Source organism: Talpa occidentalis, unplaced genomic scaffold (assembly GCF_014898055.3).
Source record: "Talpa occidentalis isolate TD23 unplaced genomic scaffold, MPIMG_talOcc4v2.1 talOcc4.16, whole genome shotgun sequence".
Taxonomy (NCBI): Eukaryota; Metazoa; Chordata; class Mammalia; order Eulipotyphla; family Talpidae; genus Talpa; species Talpa occidentalis.
In genome coordinates, this window is record NW_023601653.1 from 72902860 (window position 1) to 72917817 (window position 14958).

General features: G+C 43.2%; 1 protein-coding gene across 1 annotated transcript in view; it reads left to right on the plus strand.

Moving 5' to 3' along the window:
* Nucleotides 1-5705: 5705 nt before the first annotated feature.
* Nucleotides 5706-14958, plus strand: part of LOC119247831 (maestro heat-like repeat-containing protein family member 7) — a 28116-nt gene continuing 18863 nt past the window's right edge. Inside the window, exons 1-5 of the mRNA XM_037514557.2 lie at nt 5706-5905; nt 7151-7232; nt 7388-7465; nt 7876-7988; nt 14639-14694. Of these exons, the coding sequence (XP_037370454.2) occupies nt 5900-5905; nt 7151-7232; nt 7388-7465; nt 7876-7988; nt 14639-14694 (335 nt within the window). The 5' untranslated portion in view covers nt 5706-5899. The remainder of the gene's footprint in view (nt 5906-7150; nt 7233-7387; nt 7466-7875; nt 7989-14638; nt 14695-14958) is intronic.

Here is a 14958-nt window from a genome sequence, read left to right on the forward strand (position 1 = left end):
CAGTCATAAAATTGCTATTCACTTATTCTTGAATGTATACTCTAACAGCTACCATACCAATTGTCACCTCCTGGGGAATCAGCCCTAAACAAACAGGAAGAATTTAGCAGGAGTCAGCTAAGGCGCCTCCTGGCTTATTAGGAATTTTCTTACACTTGGAGCATGGATCTCCTCTGCCACCCAACTGCTATCTTTAAAGTAATGGAATTTCCTTCTCCAATTAGCCCTTGCCTCAAAAGACCACATCTCCATATTAAAGACTTGGCCAAGGGATGTTTACAGCCTTTTGTTCCCAGAAGTTTTTTCACTTGTTAATGTATGGCCAAATGTTGACTGCCTTTTGGCAGAGAAAGACTAATTTTATAAAAAATGTAATAATTGTATTACGCAGTGCCATTTGCCATCAAATTGGTTATTCAGTAATTGATCAGTATTTGCAGTTTTACTTTTAAATGCATATTTTTAGCAATGGTAGAAACCAGCCATAAACAAATGAGGAGAATCTTGGAGTCAGCTAATGAGATTCCTGATTTTTCAGAAATCTGCCCCATGCCCGGACTTTTGTCAGACGACATGAATAGCATGGCTCCCCATAGGCAGAACCTATTTAGAGCAGGCAGGTTTGCAGGGTCTGTGGTGCCCCTCTCCCTGCCCTGTAACAGATTTGGCGTCCAACGTGATTTAGGACAGAGCCATCCGTGGTTAGTCAGCTCCATGGGGAAATTGGGCTTCTCTATGGCACTGGCTATCATAAGTGCAAATGTGATTTTTGGTTTCTCTAGCGTTTGTTTCATATGTAGATTTGCTGTTGAAAAACTGGCTTGGGGGCCTCCCCTGTGGCGCAGCGGTTGAGCGCTGGGTTGTGAAGCTGCCCACAGCCTCTGCAGTGCCGGTTCTGATCCCCGGCGGCTCCCCGGCCACCAGAGGAGGGCCCCGCGTGGCGCGCAGACCTCTCCTGCCGCCCGCTGCTCCCCTCAGCAGTGTACTTCGTCCTTCTGCCTGCTCTGCTCCCGCTCTGGCTCTGGTGAATTCTCTCACCCTCCCGCGCTTCTGACTGTACCCAATGCTTGTATAAATAAATAAATAAATCTTTAAAAATAAGTAAACTCTTTAAAAAAAAAAAAAAGAAAAACTGGCTTGGGCTTTGTGAAGATTCTGTGTGTCTCTGTGTAATTTGTTTGTACTCACTTGCTAAGAGATTTGATTTTGTGGAAGTTCTGTGCAGCAGTTTTGTAACAGGGGGGTCCCCAGGAAAGGGGGAGGGTCCAGGTTTCCTGCCCCACCCAAAAGAAGGGTGGAGCTGAGAGAGAAGCTGCAGAGGAGACTGAGGAAGGAAGGAAGCAGATGGAGAGCCAGGAGGAGACCTGGAGGAGGTACATGGAATGCAGAGACATGTGAAGAAACTACACTTGCCTTTTGGTCATAGACTGGGTGACACAAATGTGGGTGAGAGACCTGTGGGGAGGTGACAATGGCGGTTTTTGTCTTGATTTTGATTTTGCTCTTTTCCTTTCAAAATTGTCTGGTGGTTTCTGACCCTTTTCTGTGGGTCCCCACTGGAAGCTGTTTTAGACTTGTGGCAGGCTTTGGGGCCTTGCTCTGGGCCAATCCTGCTTGGGTGGACTTTTATCCATGAGGGGACGGGTAACTTGGGTGCTTGATTTAGAAACTAGATTCTTTGCCTTTCCTGTATTGTTTCCTAATTGTATTAAAGTTCCTTCCCATTAAAGTCTCATATGTTTTGTGTTGATGCAGCGGACGATAGAACCCATTTAGAGCAGGCAGGTTTTGGGGGTCTGGGGTGCACCTCTCCCTGCCCTGTAACAGATTTACTCAAAAGTTTAGGTAGTATGTTGGACCATGTGGCCAAATCAAAGATGGCATCTGAGGCCACTTGGCAGGCTCTTGTAAAACTCAGCGGTTCTTAGTTGCTAGGACTTTGGACCTTTTTTCTTTTTGTGATCTTTGCTGTCTCATTAGTATTTCTAAAGGCAATAATGATTCTTCAGTGTTATGTTGCTTTGTCTTTGGCTACTTCCTGACCTCTGCCTGGGGTTTTGCAAGCCAATTGTGGAGCAGTGGTGTTTAAAAGAGCAAATGTATGCCTGGGTGTTAAGGAAAGAGTAACCTTAAGCAGTAACTGGTAATTGCTGGTAGCCTTGATGGATTCTTGGAGGTAACTTGAATTTTTGCAAAGTCTGGAGCAGAAAAATTAAAAAGATTTTGTCTGAGTCTGAAAGGATTTGCTGCTGTGAATTTAGTCTACACAATATGTTTTGGGCATGTTTGCCATTTGAATTCTGGATTTAATTGCTGGTGTAAGACAAGATTCTAAGTTTCTGCTTGCTACAGAGGAAGGTCTGCTGTGGAAAGCACTCTTTATGGTGCATGATGTAACTATACCAGGTTTTCATACCTGTGTTGTTGCTGTCTCCCTCCCTAGTGTGGGGGAGGTGTAATCTGTGCTTTGATGTTGAATCTGCTCTTTCAGCTTCTGTCCAAGTGGCTAACAGAAGTAAGGAGATGACTCCTTTTAATTGAAAGTTAATTGCTGATATTTTGATTTTGCTTTTTCAGGTTCTGCTCCAGGAAACCTAAGTATTGCCTGCTTGGTGGCTAACAAGAAATGACTCCTTTTGCTTAAAAGTTAACTGTTACTTTTGCTCTTTCAGCTGCTGTACAGGATATCCCAGGATTGGCTTCCAGTAAAAAGGCTTGAACACTGAAAACCCTAAAGTGATAAACAACGTCTTGTAATTCTTGTAATTAATAAAACTTTTTCTTTCTATTTCCAAAATCTTAGGTTTGTAGGATGACAACTGGAACCTGTGATTTCTGCCATCAACACTCCACATTTTTTTTGGACTTTTTGACATTTTTTTCTGAGCCTATGGAGTAAAACTGCAGTTACATAACATATTCCACGTGACATCACTAAAAAAACTGTCTTTGTCTATATGTTGTATGTCTGTATGTCCTTTCTGTGGGTCCTTGTCTTGGCCTCCAGTGGTTGACAAATTGGTATGCATGGTGCCTATAGACATTGGAAAAAAAAGAATCTCCAGTTATGAGGAAAAAACTAAAAGTTATGGTTTGCTTGTCAACATTTTACTACTGAACTAAGCTGATGCCTTCATAGAGATTGAATATTGTTGTTTCTGTTGCTTTCTGATGTTATGGCAAAGCTTCCCAGAAATCTAAATTCAAGTAAAAGTTTGGTAGCCTGTCATTTGGTTGATCTAAAGAAATTTTGTGGAACCTCAGTGGAGCTCCTGAGACACTCTACAAAGTTTCTCCCTTTCCTCCTGGGAAAGGCATTAGAGGAATTTGTCCTATTTGGTTTACCGAGTAAAGTAAATCTATTACAGGGCAGGAGAGGGGCAGCCCAGACCCCGCAAACCTGCCTATCTAAATGGGTTCTGCCATCTGCCGCATCAACCCAAAACATATGAGACTTTAATGGGAAAGAACTTTAATACAACTAGGAAACAATACAGGAAAGGCAAAGAATCTAGTTTCTAAATCAAGCACCCAAAGTAACCCATCCCCTCATGGATAAAACTCCATCCAAATGGAGTTGGCCCAGAGCAAGGCCCCAAAGCCTGCCACAAGTCTAAAGCAGCTTCCAGTGGGGACCCACAGAAAAGGGTCAGAAACAACCAGACAAGCCCAGAAGGAAAAGAGCAAAATCAAGATAAAAGCTGCCATGGTCACCTCCCCATTGGTCTCACCCACATCCGTGTCACCCAGTCCATGACCAAAAGACAAGCACAGCTTCTTCACATGTCTCTAGGCTCCATGCGCCTCCTCCAGGTCTCCTCCTGGCTCTCCATCCTGCTTCCTTCCTTCTCAATCTCCTCTGCAGCTTCTCTCCCTGCTCAGCTCCACCCTCCCTTGGGAAGGGCAGGGAACCTGGAACCTCCCCCTTTCCTGGGGACCACCCTGTTACAAAACTAGCGGGGAAGCCTTGTCACTTGGGAAAATGGTAAAACTTTGACATGTGCAGAAATGTTAACATTGGTTTTCCAAAACATGTATAAAACCTCTCAGTATCTGATATGTATGTAAATTGTCAATGGTGATTGTCACCTTGTAATATCGTATACTTCAATTGTTTGATAGCTACAGAAATTGTGTCTGGAGAAAATAAGAAGGAAAGGCCTCAACAGATTCCTATTGAAGGAACTTTTGATGGGTTTTAAAAAAAAAATTCCTACAAAGGACTGAATAGACTCTTGGAGATACACCTGACTTCTACTAAGTTTTGACTTAATACAGGAAATTTTGTTATATTTTGTTCTGATGCAACAAAGTTTTCTTCTTTTGACTGACCAGGACCTGCAGCAATGTTGAATTTTTTTTTTCTTTTTTCAGCAGAGTTAACTTGTGTGCACATTTTCTCTCCCCTTGATACCAACACAGCATAAAATAGTGGTAGTAATTTTTTTTACTACTTATCTCAGAGTCTGTTTTTGCATAACATCCTTAGGGCTTTTGTCAGCTTAAACTAAAAAAATTGGACTTGAGTTTCACTGTGTGGCTTTGAGTGGAGTTCTTCCAGGAAGTTGAAACAGCTGAACCAAGAAGAGGAGAACCTATTGCTTTGTAGGGTTCCAGAGACCTCCAAAGAGGGTGAGGAAGCTTGCCTGCATTGGCAGGACTGGACAACCCAGAAAATGAAATAGCACTGGTACCCTCGAGAAGAGGAAGCCCAGGTGGAGTCTGGTGAGACCAACTTTGTTCTTCAAGCCTACGTGGACCAGAAGTCAAGAGTTTGCTCCTGATTCCAACAAGCCAGCTAAAATTGCTGTTTAGTTATTCTGCCCTGTGATTGTATGCAAAAATAGGCAATATGGTTTAAAAGTAGAGTTAGTTTGCAAACTTCTGCTATGCTGTTAACAATTTGGGATCAAGGTTGAGAGAACTTGTTTTTTTTTTACATGAGTTCAACCAATTTTAAGATTTTTTTCCCTGTGAATTTGATATACTTGCCGTCTTGTTTTAGCTAATGGCTCCAGATTTTTTTTTTTCTTTCGGCTTGGAAATGGACTATATTCCAGTTATGGAAAACTGTCATACTGGACATTCATGGACAATGCTGCTGCCTAATTGTTGCTTCTCTTACACACATTGTAACCCTGAAAAAAGACGTCTCCTAATGTTATGGAGCAGCCCCGATATAAAACAGGTTGCCTGGCTGTGGGTCCTCACCCACACGCTTAAAAGGGACTTATGAATACTCCACTACAGGCACACACAAAAGGTTAATAAAAGGCTTATTTACAAGGGAAAAGGAATTGAGGAAATGTACAACTCAGGGAGAAAATAGGGAAATAAAGTCTTCAATACGTCCTACCCGATCTGCCGACCTGGAAACCCAATGGCACTCTGAGAGCTGGCTGAGTGCTGCAAGCTGGCGGAGAGCCAAAAAAGGGAGCCTCCCAAAGCCCACGTGTCTGGTTTTATACCAAACCTGGCTGCTTAACTCCACCCTCCGGTTCCAGCCACCTTCCCTTTGGTGGTGATGGGATTTGTCTTTCCCAGTGTCCTGATAGCTTTGGTCTGGAATGGGGGTGGAGTCCACAAAGCCTGTATGAAATTAGCTTTAGGACATCCTTTTCCCCCTAACAATTAGACTACACCCTGAGTTCTGTGCCACCATAGTACATGGTGAACTAAAAATTAAAGGGGGATTGTAACAGCGTGGTCCCCAGGAAAGGGGTTTCCTGCCCCACCCAAGGGAGGGTGGAGTTGAACAGGGAGAGAAGCAGCTGCAGAGGAGACTGAGAAAAGGTAGGAAGCAGGATGAAGAGCCAGAAAGAGACTTGGAGGAGGCACTGGAAGCTGAGAGACATGTGAAGAAACCGCTTGCCTTTTGGTCGTGGCCTGGGTGACACAGATGTGGGTGAGAGACCCGTGGGCTGTTTTTGTCTTGATTTTGATTTTGCTCTTTTCCTTCCATACTTGTCTGGTGGTTTCTGATCCTTTTCTGGGGTCCCCACTGGAAGATGCTTTAGACTTGGGGCAGGCTTTGGGGCTTTGCTCTGGGTCAATCCTGCTTGGGTGGACTTTCACCCACTAGGGGACTGGTAACTTTGGGTGCTTGATTTAGAAACAATATACCTTGCCTTTCTTGCTCCCTGACCAGGGGTTGAACTCATGCCACAGTGGCTGGAAATAGCTTCAAAACTCTGAGACTTTAACCCCTGCACCACCAGGGAGGTTGGGAGATATTTATTAAGTAAGTACTATGGCAGGAGTTTTAAGGAAGTTCTGAGAAAGCCATTTCTCTGCAGGAGTCACGCTTATGAGAGGGGGCTGCCTTCTGCCTTCCGTTCTTTGGAATAGAAGGTGTGGGTTTGTTCCTAGTGGAACATTCCAAGCTTCGTTGCCAGGGTGTGATTATTTTCCAACAATTAGATGGTATTCCGAGGAGACACTTGCTCTGTGTCTTCTGAACTTCTTCCTTGTAGTGCTGTTTTCCATTTGTGTGGGTAAGAAGGACAGAAAGAGACTGGAGCAGGGTCAGGTCTAGAGAGACTCTGGGGTGGAGGTGGAGGTCAGTTGCAGCCCCTGTCCTAAATGAACCTGGACAGGACAGTGCCTGTGTAAGGGAGGGATGGACTTGAGGGAGGTTTTTTTTTTTTAAAGATTTTATTTATTTATACAAGAACTGGGGTACAGGCCCGGGGTGCGGGAGGCTAAGAGAATTCACGAGATAGAGTGGGGAGCAGAAGAGGCAGACTGGCAGAAAATACACTGTTGAGGGGAGCAGTGGGCGAGACAGGAGAGGTCTGCCACTCCAAGTGGGTGTCTCCCTGGCTGGCAGGGAATTGAACCCGTGCTTCAGAGGCTGTAGACAGCTCTACAGCACTGTGCTCAACCCACTGCGCCACCACCACCTGGGGGGAGGCCCCTGAGGGAGCTTTAATAAGTAGAAGTCTCTGCCCTTGAGAGGATGTGGGTGGTGCAGGAAAGGAGGTATCAAAGATGACAGAGATAGGGGTTGAGTTTGGATGGAGAGGATAATGCATTCAATGTGGGATGTATTGAGATTGAGGTACTGCAAGAAATGAAAGGAAATGAAAGGAAATGAAAATTTAGAAATAAGAATTTGCGACTCAAACAATACCTGTAATTTGTCCCTTAGAAAATTTCAGGCATTCATTCTAAACTCCGGTTCAGAAAGTCTAGTTCTGATGATAGACCTATTGTCTATCATCCCGAACAAGGTAAGCATCTGTGAGGTCTTTGCTGCCTCACAACCTCCCTCATCTCCTCTTTTGTGTTGTGTTGTCTAATATTTTAATTCTGCCTGCTTTTAACTCCCTCAAATAATAGTGATTATTAGATAGTTTTCTTTTTTCTTCTCCTGGAACACCTGAAGCCAAAAGAGTAACATATCAAGATTATCATCTGCTGGATTGTTTTCTTAACCAGTTTTCCTCGTCTCCCCACAGCACAGGTTTGTTGTTCTTACCCTAGTTGGTCAGCAGGAGGCAATGCTATGGACAAATGTTCCCATTTGTTTTCTAATTTTTTTTTAAAAGATTTATTTATTTATACAAGCACTGGGTACAGACAGAAGCGCAGGAGGGTGAGAGGATTCACCAGAGACAGAGTGGGGAACAGAACAGGCAGACTAACTGAAATACACTGCTGAGGGGAGCAGCGGGCGAGTCAGGAGAGGTCTGCTGCGCCATGTGGGTCAGCTCCCTCTGGGGATCAAACTCTCACCACTGTGGCTGCTGACAGTGTCTTAGTGCTGAGACTTAACCCCTTGCACCACTAGGGAGGCCCTGATTTCTTATTCTTAAAGGAAAGACTTCCAGCAGGAGGGACACAGCTTCCTTTCTCTCTCTTTGTTCCTTACAGGCATGTTAATAGCTACGATAGCCTCCCCAGAGACGACTCACAGGGACTTGGCATGGGATGTCTCAGAAAAGACCATTGAGAACTTTAATGACGCCCTCCAAGTTTCTGGTCAGGTGAGGGCACCTCTGACACCTTCCTGACTCCAGCCGGGTAAGACCACCTCCATCAAATAGGTGATTTGGGCTTAGACCCATTGTGCCTGAGGCATGGGAAGAGTTTCCAGTCAGCAGGGCACTATTTGTTCAGTCCATTCACAGCTCCAGGGCTGGTTCCATGGCCTTGACCATCCCTTTCCCACCCTCTGACACTGGTCCAGCTTTTTTTTTTTTTTTTTTTTTTTAAATATTAAATTTTATTTTTATATTCCCCCATACAATTGCAAACGCCCCATTCTGACCCCAATCCTTCCCCTCCCCCCCCCACCCCCCAAAAAGTGTCTCTGGTTCATAGTTTTTTTGGATTTTGATTTTCACTTTCTTATATTCATTTTCCTGGTCCCTTATTTAAGTTTTCTAGATTCCTGCTATGAGTGAGACCATCCGGTATTTTTCTTTTTCTTTTTGGCTTATTTCGCTGAGCATGATCCCTTCCAGCGCCATCCATGTTGCTGCAAATTGCATGTGTTTATCTTTTTTGAATGCTGAGTAATATTCCATGGTATATATGTACCACATCTTCTTGATCCAGTCATCTATTTTTGGGCATTTGGGTTGTTTCCAAAGCTTAGCTATTGTAAACAGTGCTGCTATAAACATAGGAGTGCAGGTGCTCTTTGGAATTGATGTTTCTGTGTCCTTTGGGTAAATACCTAGGAGTGGAATTGCTGGATCATATGGAAGCTCTATGTTTAGTAGGTCCAGAAATCTCCACACAGCTCTCCATAGTGGTTGGACCAGTTTGCACTCCCACCAACAGTGCACAAGAGTTCCTTTTTCTCCACATCCTCGCCAACATTTGTTGTTGCTAGTTTTTTTAATATGTGCCATTCTCACTGGTGTGAGATGGTATCTCATGGTAGTTTTGATTTGCATTTCCCTGATTACAAGTGATGTTGAACATTTTTTCATATGTCTGTTGGCCATTTTCATTTCCTCTTCAGAGAAGTTTCTTTTTAGCTCTTCTGCCCATTTTTGACTGGATTATTTCTTTGTTGTTGCTGAGTCTCATCAGCTCTTTGCAGATTTTTGTGATCAGTCCTTTATCATTAGTGTTGGGTGCAAAAATGTTCTCCCAGTTGGTGGGGTTTCTCTTTGTTTTTGTTATTGTCTCTTTTGCTGTGCAGAAGCTCTTTAATTTGATGTAGTCCCAGCTGTTTATCTTTCTCTTCACTATCACTGCTTTGGGTGATGTGTCTGTAAAGATGTCTTTGATGTGCAAATCCCGTAGTGTTTCGCCTATATTTCCTTCTATGTATTTTATGGTTTCAGGTCTTATGTCTAGCTCTTTAATCCATTTTGAGTTGATTTTTGTGTATGGTGTGAGGTAGTGGTCAAGCTTCATTCTTTTGCATGTAGCGACCCAGTTTCCCAGCACCATTTATTGAACAAACTTTCTTTGCTCCAATGCATAGTCTTTGCTCCTTTGTCAAAGATTAGTTGACCATAAATCTGTGGGTTTATTTCTGGATTTTCTATTCGATTCCATTGGTCTGTATGTCTGTTCTTGTTCCAATACCATGCAGTTTTGATGATTATGGCTTTGTAGTATAGTTTGAAGTCTGGGAGTGTGATGCCTCCATTTCCTTCTTTTTTTTTCAGGAGAGCTTTGGCTATTCGGGTTTTTGGTGATTCCATATGAATTTCATCAATAATTGTTCTATTTCTTTGAAGAATGCCATTGAGATTTTGATTGGAATAGCATTGAATCTGTATATTTGCTTTTGGTAGGATGGCCATTTTAATAATGTTTATTCTTCCAATCCATGAGCAGGGGATGTCTTTCCATTTCTTTGTGTCTTCTTCTATTTCTTTTAACAGTGTTTTATAGTTTTCTTTGTATAGGTCCTTTACCTCTTTTGTTAGATTTATCCCAAATATTTGATTTTTTTTGTTTCGATAATAAAAGGGGTGGTTTTTTGATTTCTTCTTCTTCAGATTTATTGTTTGTGTATAGGAAGGCTACTGACTTTTGCGTGTTGATTTTGTATCCTGCCACTTTACTGAATTGATTGATGAGTTGAATTAGTTTTTCTGTGGAGATTTTGGGGTTCTCTATGTATATTATCATATCATCCGCAAATAGTGATAGTTTGACTTCTTCTTTTCCTATTTGGATTCCTTGGATGTCTTTCTCTTGTCTTATTGCTCTGGCTAGGACTTCCAGTATTATATTGAAAAGCAGTGGTGAGAGTGGACATCCTTGTCTTGTTCCAGATCTTAATGGAATTGCTTTCAGCTTTTCACCATTGAGAATGATACTGGCTGTTGGCTTGTCATAGATGGCCTTTATGATGTTGAGGTATGTTCCTTGTATCCCAAGAATTTCAAGGGCTTTTATCATGAATGGGTGTTGCACTTTGTCGAAAGCTTTCTCAGCATCTATTGATATTATCATATGGTTTTTATATTTCTTTTTGTTGATGTTTGGATAACGTTGATTGATTTTCGGATGTTAAACCATCCTTGTGCCCCTGGAATGAATCCAACTTGGTCGTGGTGAATTATCTTATGGATACATTGTTGGATTCTGATAGCTAAAATTTTATTGAGGATTTTTGCATCAGTGTTCATTAGGGAGATTGGCCTATAGTTTTCCTTTTTTGTGTTGTCCTTATTCGGTTTTGGTATTAGTGTAATATTGGCTTCATAGAACGTGTTTGGTATTGTCCCTTCCTTCTCAATTTTTTGGAAGAGTTTGTGAAGGATAGGCACTAATTCGTCTCTGAATGTTTGGTAGAATTCATTTGTAAATCCATCAGGTCCTGGGCTTTTGTTTTTGGGGAGGTTTTTGATTACCATTTCAATTTCACTAATTGTAATTGGTCTGTTTAGGTGTTCTATTTCTTCTTTATCTAGCTTTGGGTGATTGTAGAGTTGTAGGAATTTGTCCATCTCCTCTAGATTGTTGAACTTGTTTCCATATAACTGTTCATAGTAGTTACTGATTATTCTTTTGATTTCTGCTGTGTCCGTTGTGATTTCTCCTCTTTCATTTATGATTCTGTGTATTGTGCTTTCTCCTTTTTTCCTTTGTGAGCCTGGCTAGGGGTTTGTCTATTTTATTTATTTTTTCAAAGAACCAGCTCTTGGTTTCATTGATCTTTGGATTGTTTTTTTAGTTTCAATTTCATTTATTTCTGCTTTGGTTTTATTATTTCTTTCTTCTACTGGTTTCGGGTTTTTTTGTTGTTCTTTTTCTAGATCTTTGAGCTTCGAGATTAGGTTGTTTCTTTGAGTTCTTCTTGTTTTTTGATGTGAGCTTCTATTGCTATATTATTTCCTCTTATTACTGCTTTTGCTGCATCCCATACATTTAGGATATTGGTGTCCTCCTTGTCATTCAATTCAAAGAATTTTTTAATTTCTTCTTTGATCTCCTCGTTAGTCCAGTGGTCTTCCAGTAGTGTGGCTTTTAATCTCCATGAGGTAGGATAGTACCTTGCCTTCTTTTTATGATTTATTTCTAGTTTGATGCCTTCGTGGTCAGAAAAGATGGTTGGTATGATTTCAATCTTGGTGTATCTGTTGATGTTTGTCTTGTGCCCCAGTATGTGATCGATCCTGGAGAATGATCCGTGTGCGCTTGAGAAAAATGTGTACTCCGTTTTTTTTTGGTTTAGTGTTCTATAGATGTCTGTTAAGCCCAAATGCTCTAGGTCCTTATTTAGAGCTTTAGTTTCTTTACTTATTTTTTGTCTTGTTGATCTATCCATTGTTGATAGTGGTGTGTTGAAGTCTCCCACTACATATGTGTTTTCTCTGATGTCTGTTTTCAGAGAGGACAACAGTTGTCTGATATATTTTGGTGCTCTTTCGTTTGGTGAGTATATGTTAATGAGTGTTATTTCTTCTTGAAATATTGTCCCCTTAATCATAATGTAGTGACCATTGGGGTCTCTTTTTATTTTTTGAGTTGAAGTCTGTTTTATCTGATATAAGTATAGCTGTTCCTGCTTTCTTTTTTGGCCCATTTGCTTGTAGGATTGTTTTCCATCCTTTGACTTTGAGCCTATTTTTATCTTTTGTAGCTAAATGTGTTTCCTGGAGACAGCAAAAGGTTGGGCTTTGTTTCTTAATCCAGGCTGCAACTCTGTGTCTTTTATTGAAGAGTTTAGTCCATTTACATTTAGAGTTAATATTGATATGTTGCATCTGTATTTGCCATTATGTTTGTCTTTCCTTTGATTTTATTTATTTATTCTTTTAATAACTTTTTTTTTTTCGGTCTTCTTTCGTTGTTATTCGTCCCTCTGAGGTTCTGGCTTAGGATTCCTTGTAGTATTTTTTGGAGTGGGGGTTTAGTCGCAATGAAACTCCGGAGTTTCTCTTTGTCTGGGAAGGTCCATATTCTTCTTCATGGAGGAAAGAGAGCTTTGCGGGATAGAGTATTCTTGGTTGGCATCTGTTTTCTTGGAGTCTGTTGACTATGTCCCTCCACTCTCTCCTTGCCCGTAGTGTTTCTTCAGAGAAGTCTGATGTCAGCCTGATTGGTTTCCTTTGAATGTTATCTGTTTCTTCCCTCTTGTCAGCTTCATTATTTTTTCCTTGTCCTGGATTCTTGGGAGCTTTACTATTATGTGTCTTGCTGTGTTTTTCCTTTCGTCGTGGAAGTTTGGTGTTCTTCTTGCTTCTTGTATATCAATTTTCAGCTCCTTCTTCTCATTTGGGAAGTTCTCTTCAATTATATCCATGAAATTTTCTCTGTTCCTACATCTCTCTCCTCTCCTTCTGGAATTCCTATAACTCTTATATTCCTTTCCTCATGGAGTCAGATAGTTCCCGAAGTCTTTCTTCATTCTTTTTCCTTCGTACTTCTCTTTCCTTTTCTGTTTTGGTTCTTTTTATTTCTGTGTCTTCAAGATTACTTATTCGTTCTTCCATTTCATCTATTCTGCTTTCATTGCTTTTCCCAGAGTTCTTTAGTTCCTCCATTATTCTTTGATCTCCCGCATTTCTCTTACTTCCCTCTTTAGGGACTCAATTTCCTTCTTCTGATCTATCACTTTTTTAATCATGGCAATTTTTAAATTCTCTTTCTGGAAGGCTCAGAAGTTCTTCCAAGTTTGCTGTCGTTGCATCTGGGAGTGGTTTTCTTTTTGTGGTGTGCTTCTTTCCTGAGGAGTTTTTAGGTTGCGTGTGGTTCTTCTACTCCCTACTGTCTGTTTTCTAATTTGTCGTATGCGTTGGGACACTGTGTTGCTCGGACTGACTGACATCTTGGGTGAACTTCTCCGCTCCCCTCTGGCTCTTCCAGGAGCCATCTCTGTCTTCTGGGGGAGCTTTCTGCTGGTTTTAGGCAGTTTTTACTGAAGAAATGTCCCTGTTCTCAAATGGCGAAGCAGGATGCAGTCCCTGCGCCTCCGGTTTCAGGCACACTCTTCTGCGCACCCGGTCTGCCCCGGACGTGGGTGCCTGCTCCCTCTGTGGGCTCAGACTGCTGGTCGGAAGGGGCCTGGCGTGGAATAACTTCCCGGCTGGCCACTGGGTCCTCCAGAACCTTCTGCCTTTTCAAGCAGACTTAAGAAATGTCCTGTTTTATAGGGTGTTAGTGACTTTTTTTTTCTGGTCGCTAGGTGGCGCCAGAGATTTCTCCTATTGTCCTTGGGGGGCTGTTTTTCGCCTCCCCCACCCCGTGGGACAGAGAACAGAGCGGGAATGGTAGGGTACACCTCAACAGCTTTGGGGTGCTGTGTCTGCTTGTGCCCCACCGTCGTGGAGAAACCACCCCGAATTTTCGTGCCCCGGGTCTCAGTTCAAAGCCCTCAGGTCCAGGACGCGGGCTGTAGCCCAGTTCAGTGGCGCGGGAATGGCGCTTTTGCACCCGGCTCCCGTGCCTGGGCGCCTGGTTCCTGCTTACTCAGGGAGGGACCTTCACCTCAGTGAGGACCTCCGTGCGTCTCCCCGCAAGCCTAGGTCGTCTCCCCGCCAGCCTAGGTCACAGGCGCGGGGACCTGGGCAGCCGCGATCCAGTCTGCACTTGCTTTTCAAGCGCGCCAGGCGCGCCGCGTTTCCCGCGCAGGCTTACCGGCAGCCCGGGCTGTGTGCGCGTCTCCCGGGTCTTTGTTCTTCTCTAATGGCGGCCCGGAGCCGTTCGCTCACCGCCGCGGCGGATCCTGCAGGGTTCGCCTCAGCTCCCGTTCACGGGGTGTGGTGGCTGCAATAGTTCCATTCCGCTCACAGTCCCGCTTGCTGCGTCGTTTTCTTGTCGGTTGTTTTGGTTTGTGTTTCCTCCTCTCTGCTGGTCGGAGAGTGCCGCCTCTGTGGGGCGGGGGAGGGGAGCAGGGTTCTGCGCTTCCCTCCCTTCTAGTCCTCTTTTATGGCCACTTTCTTCTTCGGGCAGTTCGCTGGCGTCACCCGTTTATCTTCCGTGTCCCAGTTCTCACTGGGACCTGCCGCTTTTTCCTCCCTATTCACTTTTTTTAATGGGAGATCTTACTCGCAGCGTCTCCTCGCCGCCATGTTGCTCCGCCCCCTCCCCACCACTGGTCCAGCTTTATCCTCTCCTAGGTTTCCTCTTCTGCCTTGCTCTACCAGGGATTGCTATTGTCTTCAACAAACTCCACCTTCAACTTTCCTTCCTTTTTGAGTCCCCTTCTCTCCAATAGTTGTCAGCAGATGCTATCCTCCAAACCTCTCAAGATGCTGAAATCAAAATCTACGAGTAACAAGTTGTCACCTCCACTGTGCCAAAAAGTGACAGATGTCATCATTCAAGTATCTGAGGACCTTGGTGAGGAGCCTGTGTCTCTGGTTGAGGGATCTGGGGGAAGAGAATCCTAAGGTCTGAACCCAGAGGTTCCATTTGTGGGGGTAATGCACTTAGAAAACTAAGTGTGGGCCTGGAATAGTAACTCAAGCTTCTGACAGTTGCATACACCCATATCTCACCCCTGGATATATCCCAAGAATGGTGACCTAGACAGAA